This window comes from Mesoplodon mirus (genome assembly GCF_964341445.2).
Source record: "Mesoplodon mirus genome assembly, chromosome: 13".
NCBI classification, from domain to species: domain Eukaryota; kingdom Metazoa; phylum Chordata; class Mammalia; order Artiodactyla; family Ziphiidae; genus Mesoplodon; species Mesoplodon mirus.
Window position 1 is genome coordinate 12,533,887 of NC_138989.1, and position 21,659 is coordinate 12,555,545.

The following is a 21,659-nucleotide window of genomic DNA, read 5'->3' on the forward strand; positions in this document are numbered from 1 at the left end:
ACACTGTATCTCTCTTCTAGAGTCTGAGAATTAATGTACATGAACTGCTTAGAACAGTGCCTGGCATGTAAGAAATGTTAGTTTACATTTACTGTTAGGAACTGAGGCACAGAGAAATTAAGTAACTCTGGCTCAAGGGCACATGTTTTAAGCTCCGGTGCCCTCATTAAAAAATGAGGTTTGGGGACTTCCCTGGTGGCGCAGTGGTTAAGAATCCGCCTGCCAATGCAGGGGACATGGGTTTGAGCCCTGGTCCAGGAAGACCCCACATGCTGTGGAGCAGCTAAGCCTGTGTGCCACAACTACTGAAGCCCACGTGCCAGAGCCCATGCTCCACAACAAGAGAAGCCACCGCAATGAGAAGCCCACGCACCGCAACGAAGAGTAGCCCCCACTCGCCACAACGTGCAGCAACAAAGACCTAACACAGCCAAAAATAAATAAATATATTTTTTAAAATGAGGTTTTGTTAAGGATTAAGTAAACTTGATAAATGTAAACATTCAGTCTGGTACAGGCTCACATTTCAGGCTCACTAAGTGGTAGGACTTGTTGCTCTGACTTTACAACCCAGCAGTAGATTTGGATTGACAGGTTGGAAATTTCTGTTCTAACTTTTTCCGGCATAGACCTTTGGGCTACTGCCCTGGACTGACCATTCAACATAGGGCCACATTTATAGGATTAAATTCAAACTCATACACATGGATGTCAAAGCCCTTTGCAATCTAGCCCCGTTTCTCTTTCTCCAGCCTTGCTTCTGATTAGTCCCCAGGAAGACAAGCTGGGAAACCTTCTCAGTTGGCTGTTTCTCAGTAGACTCTCAGCCTGACAGCAACCTAAGGAAATTTCTAGAGGAGGCGTAGAGCAGGGCATTCCTGCCTGTGTACCCTGGGATACATAATCAGACCCCCGTGCTGCTGACAAGCTGAAAAGCTTGTCTTTTCCTGGACCAGGGCGGCTGCATTGCTGGAATAAGATGAGGTCATAACTTTCCCAGTGTAACCTTCCCTGTGGTTTCGGTAAACGCTCCACTGTCTCCAGACACAGCTCAGTGCTCGACACACTGTTACAACACACATTTCCATAGTGTAGACAAAATAAATGCATCTCCATCCACCCATTATTCCAGGAGGGGTCAAGGTTAACGGCCTGAGAAACCACCTCCAACCAACCAACCGCTCTTATCAATGTGATTAATCCACTCGGCAGCCCTTTCTATGCCAATAAATAATAGATTCTGGTTTAATCCCCTATAAATCCAAACCAAAAGTGGAAGAGAAAGGGAATTAGCAATGCCCCGAGAAGCCAGACTCTGAAGGAAAAATGGGGTACTATCTCCAGTAGTAAGTTGAGATTCCTAAACTTCCTAAGAGTCAGGCAGACTCTCTTCCACTGAAATATACACAGACAGGCAAATCATCACCTGTGTCTTCATAGGGTTCAAAGACCCCTAGAAGCCTGTCCATGGATACAGGCATCCCCTTGCCCCTAAAATTCAAGTCAAGGCACCACGTGGATGTTACTGCATCTGAGAAAGAGCCAGCCCCAATAGCCTCCACTATGACACTGAGCAACCTGCTGTTCTAATAGCAGAAGAAAGGGGTCTGCGTGAAGAAGATGAGACTAAGGGTCAAGAAGAACCTCTGACTCCATGCCCAACTCCAGACCTCAATGTGCTCATGTATCAAATAAAGACTGAGCTGGCATCTGTGCCTCATGGACGCCTAGGTGCTTCTGAGAAAGCAGATGACCCCAAAGCAAGGTCAGAGAGGATGGTGGCTATTATAGGATCACATGTGCAGCAGAAAACATAGGCTTGTTAAAAATAACTCAATTAAGTTGTTCCTATGAGCCAGGCACTGCATTAAACATCTTCCATGCACCATCTCATTTAATCCTCTCGATGGGTGTATGAAGTTGGTGTGGCAGTTCCTTTTCCAGAGGTGGCACCTGAGGCTGAGATCAGCGAGGTAACCCATCCAAGGGCTTGCAGGAGGGTGGAGGAGCTGGAATTTGAATCTGGGGGGGAGTACAGGCTCTGGGCTCAATGCCTGGGTTCATATCCCGATGCCACCCTTCACGCTGGCTGTGTGGTCTTAGGCAAGAAACTTATGTCTTAGACAAGAAATTCTGGGCCACTATCTCCTCATTGGGAAAATGAGTTCAGAATGATTTTGCCTCCCTCCCAGGTTGCTGGGATGAAACTGCAAGAGGAGCTGTGTAATGGGTCCAGCGCTGTGCTGGACACGGTTAGTGCTCGGCAGATACCAGAGGGCATTTGGGATGACGGTGGTGAAGCCGTAGGGCTACCCAGCAGTGCCCGTGGGGCGGACTTAACCATGAGCGTGGGTTGGAAGTGAGCTAACTGATTGAATGACGGGAGGATAAGGGGAATGGGCCAGGGGCACATGGGGAGAGGCTGCTGTTGGAAGGGAGAAGGATGGCACATCCGGGGATCTGCCCAGGGTGGGAGGCAGAAGAATGGCCTCCCAAAGGTGTTCCTGTCCTAATCCCTGCAACCTGTGAATGTGTCAGGTTACATGGCAAAGGGCAATAAAGGTTGCAGGTGGAATTAAGTTTGCTAATCAGCTGACCCTGTGTGGGGGACAGTCTCCTGGATTATCCAGGGGGGTCCAATGTAACCACAAGGGTCCGTAAAAGTGGAAGAGGGAGACAGAAGAGGAGAGTCAGAGGGAGATGTGTCTATGGGGGGATGGTCACAGAGATGCAACGTTGCTGGCTCGAAGAAGGAGGAAGGGGCCATGAGCCAACGAATGTGGGTGACTTCTAGAACCTGGGAAAGGCAAGGAAAGAGACTGTCCTCTGAACCCTTCAGAAGGAACACCGTCCTGTTGACACTTTGATCTTAGGCTAGAGGGACCCACTTCAGGCTTCTGCTCTACAGAACTGTGAGTAATCCCTTTGTGTTGTTTTAAGCCACTGAGTTTGTGGTCATTTGTTACAGCAGCCCCAGGAGAGTAATTTACCAGGTGACTCACCTTTAGAGAGACCTGTTCCCGGAGCGTGGAGTTGGCATAGGCGAAGGTGCTGGCCATCCCGATGCACACGGCAATGCCTGCAGGACAGAGGAGGGGCCGAGACCATTCACTTAGACTTGTCAGGCCTGGCCCGGGCTTACTAGGGACACATCCCCGGTCCCCTCGGGGTTGACACGCTAACCACAGAGGAGAGACAAAAATCCCATTTCTGGGGCATTTGGGCTGCCATGTATATCACTGGGAACCCCAAGCCACTCTGAGAAGAGGCCTCTGACTTAGGGATGGGATTGAGGCCACTGTGGGCGTATTTTATAGAACCAGTTAGAAGCATGGGCTGTGCAGTCTGGTAAGACCTGTGTTCAAATCTCGGCTTGGACTAATCACTGCACCTCTCTGAGCCCCAGTTTCCTCCTCTGTAAAACAGACAGAATAATAACAGTACTTAACTCAAGGAGGGATACTGCTTACAGTGTACAATCTCTAGAAGTTATTAAGTGGTGCCTATTATTATTTCTACTTTCAAAAAGAATCTGAGGCATGTTATTTGTAATAAAAGCATATGTAGAAAAAGACCACAACACCATAAGAAATTGAAGTTTCATGTTAAAGGGGAAAGAATTCCTAGCTGACAGGAAAACATGACCCTTGCAGAGTAGGGAAAAAGAACTGAATTTTATTCCACAATTTAACAAGCTACCATCTTGGAATTCTCCCTAAATAGGGATTTTCGAATCCTACTTTTTGTTCCCCGTGGAAAGGATTCTGCTTTCACATGACATGCAGAGTTCCCACGCTTGGAGTTCACTTTTACTTTTTAAATAGTACGTGTATTCCAGGCATTCTTCCAGGTGTTCTTTGTAAAAGATGTGTTTCTTCATTAAAAACATATAAAATCAAAACCAGTAACCCCACAATCTCTTCTTGTACTCTTCTCTTTGATCAAACAAAAAAACCTGCCAACTGAGAACTAAAATGACCAAACTTGAGAATGAAAATTAGTGGTGAGTTTGCTGGAATTCAGGGTAAGGGAGAACACGCCAGGTTCCATTTCTAGGAATAAAAAGGGAGGGACTGACATGGTAGCACCCCAAAAAGGAAGGAGTGATCTGAGTCAGCTGGAACCCACCAGAAAGGGGCAAATGAGACACAAACGATGGCCTAAACTCCTCTAGATATCTCTTGTGGGATGTGATAAGCCATGAGATAGTAACTAGTACTGTAACTTCTACCATAAGATAAAAACAATAGCCTAAACTCTCCAGGGCACAGCAACATCATGATCTAATAACAGTATGTAACAGGTAATAACAACAGTGGACCAGAAACCACATTTATTGAATGTTAAGTGTGTGTCAGGTACTAGGCTAAGCACTTTATGAATCATTATCTTGCTTCCTAATAATAATACTAATAATAGGTAGTATTTACTGAGCACTTGCTGTGTGCAGGGTTCTATGTTAAGTATCTTACATGTATTAGTAATGAATATAATAAAAATAATAATCTACACTTGCATAGCACTTACTCTCTGCCAGGCACTGTCCTAAGTGCTTTACGTACGCTCACTCATTTAACCTCACTCAATCTCACGAAGGCAGATGCTGTTCATATACTATGATACTATCTGTAACATACTATTAGAGTCTATGTATAGCTATAATACATATGTAATAGTATTTGTAATAGTACACATGCTATTTTAACCCCCATTTTATGGATGATTGGACTGAGGCACAGAGAGGTTAAATAATGCACCCAGCGTCACACAGCTAGGAAGCGGGCAGAGCCCAGGTTCAGACCCAAGCAGTCTGAACTCCGGGGTAGTACACTCTATTCCTTCACATCACCCAACCAGCTGTGGAAGTTTCTACCACAACCCCGCTGGAGAGATGACGAATCTGAGACTCAAAGAATACGAGTGGCTTGCCCCAAGTCACACAGCTAGTCGGCCAGGATTTGAACCCAGGTCTGACTCAGAATCCTGGACTCTTAAGGACTTTGCACCATAAGGACCTCTACTGCCTTCCCCTGGCACTTGGGATGGAGACCCCGTCCCCCTACCCAACGGGTGGGGCGGCAGTCTTTGAGCCCTGCACCCCTCCACACTCACCAAGCTTATGCTGGAAGCACACTTTGGCCAGGAGGATGAGGATGAAAGGCAGCCCTTTCTGGAGCCAGCAGATCACGGCCTTCAGCTCGGACAGGGCCGGGGCAGGCGTCCCCGGCTGCTCGTCGCCCGCCTCGTCGGAGTGCGCGCGGTGGTCCCCGCCCACGTGCTGCAGCAGGGAGCCCCCACGGTGGCCGCCGTGGTGGAAGTGGTGGTGGGGCTGGCGGTGGTGGTAGGCGCCCCCCTCTCCGCGGCCCCCACCTTCCTCCCTGGATGTGGGCATCTGGAGGAACACGTCCCCGCCGCCCGCCGCGGCCCCCAACACCAGGCTGGACGGGAAAGGGGTGGCGGGGAGGCTGCCTGTCGGGAGGCCCGATAAGCCGGAGAAGAGCGCTGGCGGGGAGGCTGCTTCTGCCTTCAGACTCTCAAAGACTCCGCCTTCGTCCACACTCGCCTCAGAGCTGAGCGCTTGACTGCGATTTCTGGGCCAGAAGGGAGGAGAAAGCCCCCACCACGTCAGGCAGTGGAGGATGGGGGGCAAATGACCCTATCAATGATGTTATGGGCCGAATTGGGGCCCCTGCCCCAGGAAAATCATATGTTGAGACCCTAACCCCCAGTACCTCAGCCTGTGACAGTTTTTGAAGACAGGGCTTTGCAGAGCTAAGTGAAAATGAGATCATTAGGGCCAGCCTTAATCCAATATGACTGGTGTCCTTATAAGAGGAGGAAATTTGGACACAGACACGCGGGAGGGAAGATGATGTGAAGACACAGAGAGAAGGTGCCCATCTGTGAGCCAAGAAGAGAGGCCTCAGAGGAAACCAACCCTGCCGATGCCTTGATCTTGGACCTCCAGCCTCCCGAATTGTAGAAAATAAATTTCTGTAGTTTAAGCCCCCTAGACTGTGATACCTTGTCACCCTGCAGCCCTAGCAAACTAATATAGGTAATAATAGCAATAGGGTCATAATCTTTACTGAAATTTTACTATGTGCCAGATACTTTTCTAAGTGCTTTCCGTTAATTAACTCATTAAATCTTCCTATCAACCCTGTGAACTAGGTACTAATAATACCATCTTACAGATCAAGAAACTGAGGCACAGAACAAAGTAACTTGTCCAGGATCACACAGCTGGTAAGGTATGGAACAGGGAAGAGTCAAACCCAGCAAGGCTACCTCTGGAGCCTGCTTTCTCAACCACTATACTTTACTGAAAAGGGAGCGCAGAGTCCTCTGATTCTAGAATAACCTCAGAAACTCAGGTACCCCTGGTTCTGTAATCTCCAAGTTCAATGATTCCCAGTTCCCAAGAGGATCCACCTTGGTCACAACTGGTATTTGGAGGGCAGCAGAAAGTAATGGGAAGAAGATTTAATTGGAGAAGCCCACATTTGAACCCTAGCTCTACCCTTCCCAGGGGTCTTAACAATCCTACACTCAGTTTTCTCACCTGGAAAATGGGTATGAACACCATTCATGCATAGAATTCCTGGGGATCAAATTTAGAATACCCCTTTCAGTGTACCTGGCACTTAGTAAATGGGAACTATTATCTCGAATCCCTATGGAAAACCTCCAGGGCTAACTGCCATTTCTAGTTCCAAGCACAGGCCTGTTGTACTGGAATCAGGTAAAGGATGCTGATGCTCTTTCAGAGCCATTGCTGGAGGAGCAGAGAGCCTAGAGTTACCCTTCCGAGAATGGTGAGCCCCAAGCTGGGTGCACTTTCCCATGAACACCATGCCCCAGAGTCTGGATGTCATGTGTCTTCTCTTGGGCTTGTCCTTTTCAAATGGAATCAGTCTACACAACAGGTGGAGCTGATTAGCTCAATGTGCTGTGTCAGTGGGAGGGGCAAAGAGCCACCCTCCCTTCCTTATCTCACCCCAGAGTAGGGTTCCCAAGGAAACTCCACAGACCCCTATGGTACTCTAAATACATCCTGAGTTTACTGAAAGTGAGTGCTGAGTTCCACGCATCCTGTGGACCCCACAACCCAGGGCATACAACCCAGGTGCTTAATAAAAGTATGCTAGTTATCGGGCTTCTCTGGTGGTGCAGTGGTTTAGAATCCGCCTGCCAATGAAGGGGACACGGGTTCAAGCCCTGGTCCAGGAAGATCCCACATGCCGCAGAGCAACAAAGCCCACGTGCCACAACTACTGAGCCTGCGCTCTAGAGCCCATGAGCCACAACTACTGAAGCCTGCGTGCCACAACTACTGAAGCCTGTGTGCCTAGAGCCCGTGCTCCGCAACAAGAGAAGCCACTGCAATGAGAAGCCCCCGCACCGCAACAGAGTAGCCCCCGCACCGCAACGAACAGTAGCCCCTGCTCTCCACACCTAAAGAAACCCTGCACGCAGCAACAAAGACGCAACGCAGCCATAAATAAATACATTAATCATAACAAAAAAAAAGTATGCTGGTGACCATCCAGGCACAAAATGGCCCCAGAGGGAGGCTGCAGGGGAGGTTTGACACTGCTTTCACACTTGATCTAATGTAATCTATTCTTCACGCAGAGACAAGGGTGCATTAAAAAAACCCAAAAAAACCCACGTATTTGATTATTTCACTAACCCACTAAAAGGGCTTCCCATTCTAAACTCCTTCCTGCAGTCTCAGATAAACCCTATAGATAGGGACTAATATCATTTCCATTTTACAGATAAAGAAACTGAGGCTTAGAGAGATGAACTTGCCAGATATCTTGGATTATCTTGCCCTGAACTCCAATCTCACCATGTGGCCTTTTCTCACTGCCCAGGGGCTTCCTACGGCAGGGCCTTTGCCCAGGCCATCCCCTTCATGGGCTGTCCCCCAGCCCCACCCTGTCCCACCTAGGTAACTTATGCTCATCCCTCAGATTTTGGCTAAAAATCTCTCTTGCTTGGTGGAGCCTTGCCTGCCTCCTGGACAGTGACAGTCCCCTTGCCCTTTGTCCTCACTGCACAGGACTGATCATATTTATTGTTTTACTCCTTACCTGTGACTCTCAACCCTGGGTGTACATTATAATAACTCTAGGGAGCTTTTGAAAAATACAGGTGCCCTGGACCCACTGTTGACCAACTGAATCAAAATCTTGCGGGTTGGGCCTCAGCACCCCTATTTCTTCAGAGCCTTCCGGGTGATTCTAACATGCAGTCAGCACAGAGAACGGAACTTGAGACTGGGCCCTGCTCCGTAAGGTCAAAGACCATGACTGTTTGCTCCCCATTGGATTACCACTACCCAGCACAATGCACCTCGCAACAGAACATGCTCAATATTATTTGAAAGAATGAATGAATAAGCATACTAAAAGCTCTGAGAAGGCCTGCAACTGAAACAATTAACTTTGTTAAACCTAGTGTTTCCCAAACTTATTTGACCATGGGATTATTTTCTTCCATGGAAAACCTATTCAATCTTGTAGAATACCTCTGAAACCCAGCAGGGGAGATGCCGGCCTGGAGAAATCTTGGGGTTGGCTTCGCTGGCCTTACAAACTTGAGCTGGGGGTAAGTTATCATAAACCACCAGGTTTACACCCCAGCAAGGGAGGGAACTTGAAGATGGTTACCCACCCCCCTACCTCCCATGGCCCATCCCTCCTGGCTCCAAAAGCCCAGGAAATGTGTGGTCCTATTCTCTTGGGTTTGGGATAATAATAAAGATAGTATTAATAATGACAACAACAACTAACACCATGGCTACGATCATCAAGGGGTCTTGAGCTTTTTCTGCACTTCAAGAAGCTGAGCTCAGAAAGCAGGAGTCCTGGCAGGTGCCCACAGTGGCCGCCCTCTCTCCCCCACCGTCCCACAGGGACCTGGAAAGCCTCCTGTCTGCCTTGAGCTTGCCAGCACTCTGAGTCCACTGGGCTCAGGGGGCCTCCAGTATAACAACCAGGGAAGACTCAACCCACCAAGGACCTTTTTATAGCTGGCCTCCCTTCTCTGGGCCTAAACGGGAAAGAATATTCCTTGAGGGGCAGAGGCTGAGCTTCCAACTTAACTACTTAAAGGCTAGAACATGAGGTAGCCCGGGAGAAGAGTGAATCCACCCAGATAGGAGGCAGATGAAATGTGGTATCTCAAAGCACAGACTTTGCAGGGGTCAAATGGACCAGGGCCTGAATCTCAGTCCTGCCACTTCCTGGCTTTGTGACTTCAGGTTACTTACCCTCTCTGAGCCCCAGTTTCCTCATTGATAAAATGGTGATAAAAACAGTCCTCACTTCCACACGCTAATGGGAGGGTGACACAAATAAGCACACAATACACAGTGGCCATTATTTCTCCAGCATGGCCTCTGTCCTCAAAGACCTCACCGTTCATTTGAGAGCAAAGAGTAATTCTGTCTTCAGAGGCTGGGAAAGCTCCAACAGCCATGCTTATTAGATGCCGGGTTCCGTGTTTGTGCATCTTCACTCATTCACTCATTCATAAGCAAACCTGAGTTTTGTTATCTGCCATTTATGGATGGGGAAACTGAGGCCTAGAGGCGAAGGTGCTTGCCAAAAGCAGCAAAGGGGGAAGTGGCTGAGCTGGGATTTTGGCCAAGGGTTGTATGACTTAAGGCCAGTGTCCTTCCCTGCAGAACAGGCAGGCTTGATGGAAAACTCAATACTGGACTGGTGGGTACTCTGTGATTGTGCGGCCAATCTCAAGAGTTGCAGGGGACTTGAAATGAGCTGCACAGGAGGAAAAGCTTGGCTGCCTGTTCCTTGGATGTACGGTGCAGCATGGTGAGGGGGTTGTGGCTGGGAGACTGTCACAACCTGAGAACAGGTCCCCATGGTCTGTACTCTCTTTGACTTAAGTAGATGGAAGTTCTAGCTTATTAGTGTTTTAACTGCGTTTTCTTAGATTCTGTACTTGTCTATTTGGCATCTACACATTATAGGGTCAAACTAACGGCCAAAGTTGTTTACAACTCCCCTGTGATCCAGAGCTCACATCCCCAACCACCTCCTTTATCTAATTCACATTCTCAGCCAGTATTTCCTTTGCCCGAAATCACTCAGGGCCAGGTACAGACAACTAGAGACCACTCCTACAGCCTACAGCCCACCAACATTATTCAAACTAGTCAATCGTAAGCTGTTTCCCCTCCCCTGCCTTACTCTGTGTGGAAAATGCAATAAAAGCTATGACCTATGCTTTCCCTTTGCTCCTTTCTGCCTCCTGGCTGACCCCGGTGCTTCCCCATGTGGCCCTGCATAGGGCGACATGCCCCCTTCTCTTGGAAGATGCAAGTAATAAAAATCTTCTTTCAATGTCATCCGCCTCTCCATGTTGCCACTCAGACACCTCTATAAATTAAAATCCCCTGGGTACAATCATTGATACAATGAGTCAAGTGGATCACTGTTTGCACAGGCTTTGAGAATTACCATAAGAGCAACAGCAAGCTGTCACGTGTTGAGAATATGAGGCCATTGCCGTGCAAAGCAGTTTCCAATCAGATCTCCTCTGCTCTTCTAACAAGTAGCCCTGAGGGGCAGGTATTACTCCATCCAGTTTGGGGTTGCCCTTCACCACCTGAAGCTCAGAGCCTCAGATGGAATGAGGGGATGCCTACCTTTCAGGTGGAACGTTATCCGTGTTGCTGCTGTGGCGTCTCTGCATTTTCCTTAAGACCTAAAAGTCAACACATGCATGAGCCAGAGTCTCCCAATATTCTCAGTGCCTGTCAGATCACCGTGGTAACCATAAACAAGTACTACTTGTATCTTACTTCCCTAGAGCTCTCTGACATTTTGCAAACTGTGTTTCAGTCTGTTATGCCATTCAACCCTCAAATCAACATCCCGTCCCATGAAGAAAGTGTCATCAGCCCATTTCATGGATGAGAAGGATGAGACCGGAGGTGGAGGAAGTTCTCATGTCAGAGGAGAAAGAAGTGAACTGTAAAGCAAAGAGGTGCTGGAGGAGGTCAAGTGAGCAGCAGACTGACAGTAAGGAAACATGGATCCTGGACTGATGCCACCCCTAATTTGCTGTGTGACCCTGGACAAATCGGTAACCTCTCTGTGGCCTCAGACTCCCCATAGGTTAAATGGGAGAGGGGTGAAGTGTCCAAACCCAAAGCTTCCTTCCAGCCCTCACATTTAACACAGTGGTAATGAAGATCTGAATTCTCATGGAGACACGTCACCTGGTTCACTGTGAGGAACCACAGGGACTTCAGAACTCCATGTTGACGACACCTGAGGTGGGCATTCAGGTGGGGATGTGACCACTGGATTCCAGAGAAAGCAGGCCTCTCCCTCTTCTTCCTCTGCAAAGGGATGCACGGGTCACAGGAGCTTACCAGAGGCTCCAAACCCTGGATGGAATAGAACACTTAAGTGAATAGTCCACGGGATGCCTTGAACCTGAGAATAAGTCTTAGGGCTTCATGGGTAGTTATAAGCAGGTGGTTCTGTTGCCTCCTTGTCCCTTGTTGGCCTTCCACTGATACCTTGTTGGGACTCCTGAGGACCGTTATGATCTGAATGTATTAATATCTTATCCTATTGTCAAACTCTGAGTCGTGATTGGGGAATACAGAAAACATGTTTAAGGCCCTCCGCAGGCTACCCACTGCAATCAGAATAAAATTCAAGTTCTGTTCCTGGCCAGCAGGCCTCACCTGTTCCCAATCTCATTTGTCTCCACTCTCCTCCAACCACACTGGCCTTTTCATTTTTCAAACGTGCCAGCTTGTCCCTGCCTCCGGGCCTTTTTACTTGCTGTTCCCTCTCCCTAGAATGCTTTTCCTTCTGGCTAGCTCCCTCAGGACAAATGTCACCTCCTTCCAGAGGCCTTCTCCTCTCACCCTCCTGACCCAACATACATTGCCCTGTTTTACCTTCTTCATAGCACTTATCATTTATTTACATGTTTGCATATTTATTTATGGCCTGTCCTCCATTAGAATGCAAATGCCACAAAAGACACGATCGGTCTGCCTGGTTTGCCCTTCTGCTTCCACATCTAGAACTCTGCCTGGCATAAAGTAGCACTCAGCAAGTATTTATTCAATAAGCAAAACATCAATGGTCTCACTTACCTTTTTCTACATCCCTTGTTCCCTCCCTGACCTCTCACTCTAGAGAGGAAATAAAGGCCAGAGACTTTTCATGAGTTGGTTTCGCTTCCTTGAATATATTTTTTTGTACCAGGACCAAAGATGGCGCTCTTAGTTCAGGGTGCCATAACGTGTTGTTGAGTGACTTCCTGATCCTGACCAGCCTTCTTCAGGGGACAGCATTGGTGTTACCAGGGCCACTGATTAGCGAGACAACCCACCAGCTAAGCCTTCTTTCTCATTTGGAAAATCAGCCCAAAAATGGGTCAGTAGCACCATCTTCTTATATGAAAGAAAGCTCATCCCCTAAATATGTTTCAAGAACTTGCAATCTCGCCTTAATGTCCCCTCCCCCCGCAATGATTCCCCAGCGCCTGCAAATCCTTGGGGAAAATAAAATACAGAATCTCAAGTTTCCATCCATAAATTTGACACAGCCCCCTAAATAAAATACCCAAGATTCCACTTTCAGATGCTTGCTTTCGAAGGGGCTTCAGGTCCTGTGTTGGCAGCAGGCCGTACATAATTATTCCAATATCGAATTCTGTAATAAAACGTTTGCACGTGGGATGCATCTGAATAATTGAATGAAATGCCTTTTTACCCTCTGCTCCATACATCGCGCTCCATCCCAAAGGAGGATTTCACCAGAGTTTTCAATGTATGAGAGGTTTTAAGTTGCACCCCCGAGCCGTTATATGACTGCACCGAAATGCACGCAAGAGAGCATCTCCTGCATCACTTGCACTGGAAGCAGGCAGGTGCGCTCCGTATACAATGCTGCAAGCGTTTTTCATTCCTGCAACCAAAGTTTACCGCAAAACGCCCCAGGACTGCAAGGGCAGGAGATTACGCTGACCATACCGGGGGGAAAAAATAATGTTCTCTTTTTACCTGCCCAGACGATTCGGCAATCACAGCGGCATCATTCTCGTGCTCCCAAGCCAATCACTCGCGCGGCCCGGGGAGCACCTGACTTCCGAGTGCTTCCGGCCTCTCCCCAGGTTCTTTCTCAGGTCGCTGCGCCCGGCGCTGAGACCCGGGCAACAACTCCACCGGCCGCACGCACACGATTGCCCGCCCCCTTCACGGAATTCAGCCAATAGGAAGCCGCCGCTCTGCAGGGACCAATGAAGAGGAGGCCGAGGGAGGCCGGCGGGTGACGCGCGAGGTGTGGAGGCAGTGCGTGGGGCGAGGTCACGTGGGGGAGGCGCGGGGTGGCTGACGGGAGCTGGCTGGGCTGAGGGCCGCGGGGCCGGCGCCCGCCGCGAGCCATGGGGCTGCCGGCCGCGTAGGGGCCATGCCGCCCGGGCCCCGGGCCTGTCCCGCTCCGCGCCGGGATGGTGAACCTGGCGGCCATGGTGTGGCGGCGGCTCCTGCGGAAGAGGTGGGTGCTCGCCCTGGTCTTCGGGCTCTCGCTCGTCTACTTCCTCACCAGCACCTTCAAGCAGGTCAGTGGCCGCCCTCCCTCCCCGGGTGAGGGAAACTGCCTCTGCAGCCGCGCTGCCCGAGTGTCCGGTGCGCCGGGCCGCCTGGTCCGGAGAGGTGGGCGTTCGTGTCCCGGGGCTGAGGACGGGCGAAGGGACCCGCCCATTTCGTTGGTAGGCCAGGGGCAGAGCTGGGACTCGAACCCGGTGCTGTGGGCCCTTAACGCTGTGCTTGTTATCACCCTGAGGGCCGTCTCCTTGCCTCCTACCTGCCAGGCCGAGTGCTGAGCGGGGGCGAGCATTTCTGCCTTCTCCTCGCGGCCGTTCTGGGGGGCGGTGTCTCCGGGTTCCAGCGGGGGAACTCGAGACTGGGAAAGGTGGAGATGCCTGGGCCAGTAAGATGCCCAGCTGAGCTACGAAGCCAGCGCTGGTGTGCCTGGTTTTCATTTAATTTAGGGGCTCGGTTGTCCGGCAGGGAGACGCCTCAGGACCCACGAGGTGCTCTTTCTGTGCATAACGTGGTTGATGGAATTTTCTTTTCACCTCCCCATTCGCTTAGTTTTTCTTCTCTGTGCGAATTTGTGGGAGAAAAAAGGCAGGATGCTTTGGTGGGAAATGTTACCCAGAGCCTTGTCCCTTCGTTTAGAAGTCCAGTTCAGGCGTTTAGGTTTTTAGAAAGGGTGAGCATATGCCAGGGTGTACCCGGGACAACCCTGGTTTATGCTCTTGCGCTGATGGAGTTAGAAAAGCTCCCCTTTTCATTCTCAGGGGTCATATTCGTATAAAATTAGTCAATGAATAGAAAAGAAATGCTAAATGATATGGTCACCTTAGTTTTAGGAGATTGTAAAATGGAAACTTAGGGGACCATATCCCACCTCTCACCTCAGGCTAACAGAGAGGCTGAGTGTTGTAAGCCTCTTCTGGTGACTGGGATGCGTTGGTGACATTCATGCAGACTAAGTGCTTGCACTTGTGTTTTCACAACTTGCAGACACCTGCTCATGGCCACGTGTTGTTCCTTCCCTGTCAGGTGGGTGCCGTAGTGACCCCGGACTCAGCCTTCTACCTTCCTCCCAGCTGACCCAGCTCATCTCTAGCACCATTGGTTTAAATACCAGCTGTATGCTGTTGCTGTCCTGATTTCTAACGCCAGCCTAGACCTATCCAGAAACCACAAGGTTCTTATATCCCGTTGCTTGCTTGACGTCCCTTTTTGAGTGCGTTGTCGGCTCCTCATACTTGGCCAAAACAGAACTCCTGATTCTCCACCACCACTTCCTCTCCAGTCTTCCCAGCCTCAGTGAGTGGCATTACCATTCCCCAGCCACAGATACCTTATGCTTTTCCCTGTCTGGACCGCTGTAGTAGCCCACCAACAGGTCTCTGCTTTTTTTTTTTTGCGGTACGCGGGCCTCTCACTGCCGTGGCCTCTCCCGTTGCGGAGCACAGGCTCCGGACGCGCAGGCTCAGCGGCCATGGCTCACAGGCCCAGCTGCTCCGCAGCACGCGGTATCCTCCCGGACCGGGGCACGAACCCGTGTCCCCTGCAATGGCAGGCGGACTCCCAACCACTGCGCCACCAGGGAAGCCCTGCTTCCTTTCTTATCCTACAGTCTATTCTCTACCCAGCAGGAGGAGTGATAATCTGAAAAGAAAGAAAGAAAAAAAAAATCCCAGCACTCCCTTGTGTATAGTTCTTCTTTGGGTTCCTGTTGCACTCAGATAAAACTCCAGACACCCGTTCCAGGATCTCTGCATTGTGAGTGGTTTTTTTTTTTTTTTTTTGTCAGTTCAGGTGAGGCTAACTATTACTGCTCCAGGTCACACCAGGTGACACAATCTCAGTGACTTCAGTTCCTTGCCAACAGTCCTGCTTTATTTTCTTTGCGGTAAGCATCACTTTTCTGGATCATTTACTTGTTTATCTGTCTCCCCTCACTCTCCCTTCTAGAACGTAATTTTTTGGAGACCAAGGACCTTGTCTGTGTTGTTCATAGAATCCCAGTCCCTAGAATACTGCCAGGCACTTCTTGGGTATTCAGATATTGGTTGAACAAACAATCACATCTTTTTAATTGGTGTGACTTTTCCTTTCTTCCCAGCCTGGCACACTCCTACTAATTTTTTCTGTCTGACTCAGATGCTGGTCTACACTGTGACTTTCCCTACAACCACTTTTTTTTTTTTTTTGGCTGCACCGCGGGGCTTGTGGGATCTTAGTTCCCTGACCAGGGATCGAACCCGGACCCTCAGCAGTGAAAGTGCATAGTCCTAACCACTGGACCACCAGGGAATTCCTCCTACAAATGCCTTTTAAGTACTCCGGTGTACCTTGTTCTTTTTTTTTTTCCCCCATGTGTCTTTTTTTTTTTTTTTTTTTAAATTTGTGATCTGTGACTACAGTCCTAGGGGTGTGTGTATGTGCGTGTGTGTGGGTGATCGTGAATCCCCTGAAACTTTCGGCAACAGTTTTGTTTTGCAGATTTTTCTGGATCTGATTCCCCCACTGCCTAAGAAACGCATTAGCTATAACTACTCTCTATCCCTGCCCATCAAGCCCCTGGCAACCACTAGTCAACTTTCTGTCTCCATGGATTTATGTATTCTGGACATTTCCTATAAATGGAGACATACACTATGTGGTCTTCTGTGTCTGTCTTCTTTCAGTTAAAAGCCAGTTTTCAAGTCTCATCCATGTTGTAGCATGTATTAGTACTTCATTTTTATGTCTGAATAATATGCCGTTGTAGGCGTCTAACACATTTTGTTTAGCCATCATCATTTGATGGAGACTCGGCTTGTATCTGCCTTTTGGCTGTTATGACTAGGGCTGCCATGGACATTGGTGTACAAGGTTTTGTTTGGAAATATGTTTTCAGTTTTCTTGAGTATGGTCCTAGGAGTGGAATTGATGGGTCACTTGGTAACTCTGTGTTTAACTTTTTGAGGAACTGCCAGGCTGTTTTCCAAAGAGGCTGCACCATTTGCAGTGAACTTTTAAGAAACTATACTTGTCAAGTTTTGAAGTAGTATCAAAGAAGGTTATCCATAATTATCTGGAAGAGCCATTAAAATGCTCCTATTTCCAACTGCACATTTGTGTGAGGGAGATTTTCTTCATAAGCTTCAACCTGAACAATGTATTGCAATAAATTGGATGTAGAGGGAGTTGTGAGAATCCAGCTGTTTTCCATCAAGCCAGACATTAAAAACATTTTCAGAAATGTAAAAACATTTTCTCATCTCACCAAATAATATTTTTTTGTTTTGAAAAACATTTTTCCACACACACACATGAAAAACTGTTGACATGTAATGGGCTCATTATTGTTATTTTCTTTCTTTCTTTTCTTTTTTTTTTTTTTTTTGCGGGTTGTGGCCTCTCCCGTTGCGGAGCACAGGCTCCGGACGCGCAGGCTCAGCGGCCATGGCTCACGGGCCCAGCCGCTCTGCGGCATGCGGGATCTTCCCGGACCGGGGCACGAACCCGTGTCCCCTGCATCGGCAGGCGGACTCCCAACCACTGCGCCAGCAGGGAAGCCCTCATAATTGTTATTTTTAAACGAATAAATAACTTATTTAAAATAAATGTTTTAAGAATTTGTTTTAATTTCCAGTATGATAAATGTCAATAACCAATGAGCCATAACCCTCATTAACTCACATACTGAAGTCCTCAATACTTTTTACAACTGTAAAGGATCCTTGGAGCCTGTTCTGACCGATGCCCCTCCTGCATGCCTGTGAGTTCGCTCCTCTCCTCTATTCTCTGCTGCAGTTCCGGTCTTCCAGCACTCCTGAGCTGTGTGGCTTGAGGGAGCCTGCTCCATTTTGCCTAGCTCAGGCTCCGTATGGAAGGAGAGCTGTGCTGTGGCACAGCTATCTGTCTATTGGACAGGAAGGCGGGGTGGGTGTGGCTAGAATTAATTGAGAAGAGGCTGCGAAAAACTCCAAAGCTTTGGAGTTTTTCATATTGATCCTTAGCTCTGCTTCAGTGAGACTGTGAACTCGTGGAGCAGATGTGGCCACTTTTTGCCTAGAGAATAGTGGATGATTCTCTACAGCTTTGAACTCCTGTTTTGATTTTCATGTTAATTAATGTTTTGGGGGATAGTTTAAATTGTAGGGATGGGAGCACAGGAGAAATGAGTGACCTTGGTGGGGACGCCGTTGGGGGTGAGGACTGGGTGCTAGGTGACTTGGGCACATTGATTTAAGAAATGTTTAGTGAACACCAGCTGCACCAGGCACTGTCTGCTAGATGATGGAGATACAGTGGGGGGCAAAGCAGATACAGTCTTACTCTCCCAGAGCCTATATTCTGTAGGGGGTGAGGGGTAGAAATGGCAAATGAGCAGAATTATTTCACATAATAATATGTGATACGAAGAATACAAAACAAGGTACTGTGATAGAGCGGCAAGGTGGACCTAACTCTTATGGGGCATTTGAGCTGAGATTAGAGAAATCCCAGTCTTGGAGTCAGAAGGGTCCTTAGAGGTCTTCTCATGTAAATAACTGTTCTCATAGTTGTTCAAGTGGTGCAGTTCCAGAAAGTGTCAGGGCTATTTGCATAACTCCTTGAAAATATATGAACATCTTTAGCTTTAATGTAATTAAGTATGTAAATTGGTTTCAAGTTAGACACTGTATAAAGTGCAATAAATCATGAGAGAGAGTTGCTAATCTGTTTTTCTGCTCTGTTTTTCACCGTATCACCAAGGTACATATACCTTTCAGAGTCTGTAAAGTGCTGCACAGGGTAGAGGAGGAAAGCAATTATCTTTAATCTCACCAACCAGAGGGATTCACTGATGATATTTGGGCATATTTTCTTTCTTCATATTTTAAAAATATAATTAGGGCCTACTGTTTCTTCACTTAACATATATGCATTTTCCCCATCTTTAAAAGCTCTTTCTAGGTGTAAGTTTTTATAACCAAAAATTTCCATGATCAGGCTATATTTATTAGCTATTCCCCAAATATTAGACATTGGGATTCCCTCTGGCCTTTATCCTCTTTTTTCTTTTACTTTTGAGAATCGTAAGCGATGCTTTTAATGACAGTGCCTTATGTTTAAGTGCTTTACTGCTTACATGGAACACATCTCATTTGACCCTTATGATAACCCCCGAAAAAGAGACAGGACAGTTATTAAAATACCCCTTTTTAAATCAGAGGTTAAGTAATATACATTAGTAATAAAAACATTTCTCTAGCGTCTTGTAGTTTATGAAGAAAATTCTGAGGCTCCTTTTTTTAAAAAATAAATTTATCTATTTATTTATGGCTGCATTGGGTCTTCGTTGCTGCGTGCGGGCTTCTTCTAGTTGCCGTGAGCGGAGGCTACTCTTTGTTGTGGTGCGCCGGCTTCTCAGTGCGGTGACTTCTTTTGCTGCAGAGCACGGCCTCTAGGCGCATGGACTTCAGTAGTTGTGGCACGCGGGCTCTAGAGTGCAGGCTCAGTAGTTGTGGTGCATGAGCTTAGTTACTCCGCCAGCATGTGGGATCTTCCCAGACCAGGGCTCGAACCCGTGTGTCCTGCATTGGCAGGTGGATTCTTAACCACTGCGCCACCAGGGAAGGCCCTGGAGGCTCTATGAGAATAGAGAACCTGCCTATCTTTGTCTCTGTATCTTTAACACATTGTAAGAACTTGATACCTTTGAGTGAATCTTGAATTTAAAAATACACACACACACACACACACGTGCTTAAAATTGAGACAGCCTAGCAGGGTAGTTTGGGAAAGGTTTACAGCCACCTGTCCAATGAAGGAATCCCCTCACTGCCCCTTCACCACACCCTTGCAAGACTGGACCTTCAGGAAAGCGACCATGTGCTAATTCATTACATTTGCCATTATGTCTTACACAATCTCTTGTACGGTCTTTTCTGGTTGTACAACTCTTACCAGTTCTTTTGGAAAGGTCTTGAATATTCATGTTTGAAAACAAGTGCAAGTGCTGGGAGAATTGCCATCCTATTTACCAGGAACATAGTAATGTGAAAGAGGTCCTTCTGGGATGCCCTTGTCCATGAACTCTCATTTGCTTTCAGAAGGAATAACAGGAAAGTTTGAGAGTGATGTCAAGAGCACTTTCAACCTTGTTGTGAGATCCAGTTTACGGTACTTTGACCAGCTTCTTAAGTCTTTATGGCTATTAATTTATCTAGGGTAGCATTTGAAGTGCACTTTAGTTTGCACATAGCTTTATTATGCCGTTAACTGACACGGTCCCAGCAGAACTCATGAATTTACAGGTGGTTAAGCATTGTGCACCTAAGTGATTTTTCCCATATTCTCAAGATTTCTGCATTTAAGTCCTCTTCTTGCCCCAACCAAGGAATACAGATGTATTCCTTGTATTGATATAACCCATCCTGTTCCTGCTAGTGCCAGTTCTTTGCTATGAAAGAAACAAAAGAGAGGGGGCAGGATAGAAATGAAAGCCACCTTGAAGGACTGTTTTACCTTTAGTAAATTAAGGAACAAAATTCAATAGTGGAGTGGCACACTGTTATTTAAATGCTGGTAATGTTACAAATGGCATATATAACTTTTGGGAAATTATCAATATTTGGCACTATTTAGCATTGACTCTACTAATAATAATTCTTATCACAAATTACTTGAGAATAAGCAAAAGGTCTACTTTTTTTTTTTTTTTTTTGCAGTACGCGGGCCTCTCACCGCTGTGGCCTCTCCCGCTGCGGAGCACAGGCTCCGGACGCGCAGGCCCAGCGGCCATGGCCCACGGCCCAGCTGCTCCACGGCATGTGGGATCCTCCCGGATCGGGGCACGAACCCATGTCCCCTGCATCGGCAGGCGGACTCCCAACCACTGCGCTACCAGGGAAGCCCGGGTCTACATTTTTATTGCAGTGCTATTTATGAAAACAAACACCTGGGGTGGGCTTAAACGTTGATCTGTAGAGGATGTTTTTACTAGATTACAGCACATCAAGGTGATGGATTATTATATAGCCTTGAAAATGTGATTATCAAGATAATGTAGGTACTTGAATGGTTTACCATCCAATTAGTGTCAAGAGGAGCTGAATGCGAAGCATCCTAATTTGTAGTATAAATGCTGGGGTCAAAGGCTAGAAGTTAATATGCAGAAATAGATACAGCTTTATTCAAGTGATGGGATTGTGGGCAATTTATGTCTTTCATGTTGGCAGTCATTTTTTTTTTTTTTTTTTTTTTGCGGTACGCGGGCCTCTCACTGTTGTGGCCTCTCCCGTTGCGGAGCACAGGCTCCGGACGTGCAGGCTCAGTGGCCATGGCTCACGGGCCCAGCCGCTCCGCGGCATGTGGGATCTTCCCGGACCGGGGCACGAACCCGTGTCCCCTGCATCAGCAGGCGGACTCTCCACCACTGCACCACCAGGGAAGCCCTGGCAGTCATTTTTTTAAAATAAACTTTTAATTTTGGACTAAGTATGGATTTACAGAAAAGTTTCAAGGATAGTACAGAGTTCCTGTAGATTCCTCATTTAGTGTCTCCTGTTGTTAATGATCATCATGTTTTTAATAATTTTTTATCATTTTATTTTAAATTAAAAAGGAAACTATTCCAACGATGGTGAAAAATGTTAATAATCACCTATGTCCTTTCCATGTTAATGGTCTGTAGTATCTTTGCATGCCTTTATCTCAGCTCTTACAAACCCATATGTATGTATTAATACAATTATCATAATACAATGTGTGATAATATGCACATTATTTTGTAACTTGTTTTTTTCCTTAATATACTATGGACATCCACCAGGGATCTGCAGCCCTCTGTATTAAAATCATCTGAGTGCTTTAAAAATACTGATTCCCAGGTCCCATCCACAGAGCTTTTTACTCAGTCTGGAGTTGGGCTCAGGAATCAGAATTTGAAGTCCTTACATAATCTGATGTGCAAGTCAGGTTTAAGGACTCCTGCTCTAGATAAATACACACCAGTCATACGTAATTTTTAGGTAATAACTATGGCTATCCAGTGTTTATTCACTCATTTCTCTGTGGTTGGGGTTCCAGGTTTTTTCTACCA

General features: G+C 47.4%; 2 protein-coding genes across 13 annotated transcripts in view; one reads left to right on the forward strand and one right to left on the reverse strand.

Moving 5' to 3' along the window:
* RNFT2 (ring finger protein, transmembrane 2) overlaps nt 1-13,451 on the reverse strand; it is a gene marked incomplete at its 5' end in the record, with an annotated part of 63,870 nt that extends 50,419 nt beyond the window's left edge. The window contains 5 exons of the mRNA XM_082640577.1: nt 3,003-3,079; nt 5,113-5,591; nt 10,685-10,743; nt 11,261-11,431; nt 13,245-13,451. Coding sequence (XP_082496703.1) covers nt 3,003-3,079; nt 5,113-5,591; nt 10,685-10,743; nt 11,261-11,431; nt 13,245-13,451 — 993 coding nt within the window. The remainder of the gene's footprint in view (nt 1-3,002; nt 3,080-5,112; nt 5,592-10,684; nt 10,744-11,260; nt 11,432-13,244) is intronic.
* Nucleotides 13,387-21,659, forward strand: part of SPRING1 (SREBF pathway regulator in golgi 1) — a 223,297-nt gene continuing 215,024 nt past the window's right edge. For 4 of the 12 annotated variants that reach the window (XR_014295720.1, XR_014295721.1, XM_082640494.1 and 1 more), the window contains exon 1: nt 13,393-13,626. Coding sequence is in view for 10 of the 12 variants with exons in the window: in XM_082640494.1 (XP_082496620.1) it covers nt 13,516-13,626 (111 nt within the window). In the remaining 2 variants the exon portion in view is untranslated. Of the gene's footprint in view, nt 13,627-21,659 lie in introns of all 12 variants that reach the window. The other 8 variants (XM_082640489.1, XM_082640490.1, XM_082640491.1 and 5 more) reach the window with 7 other exon arrangements.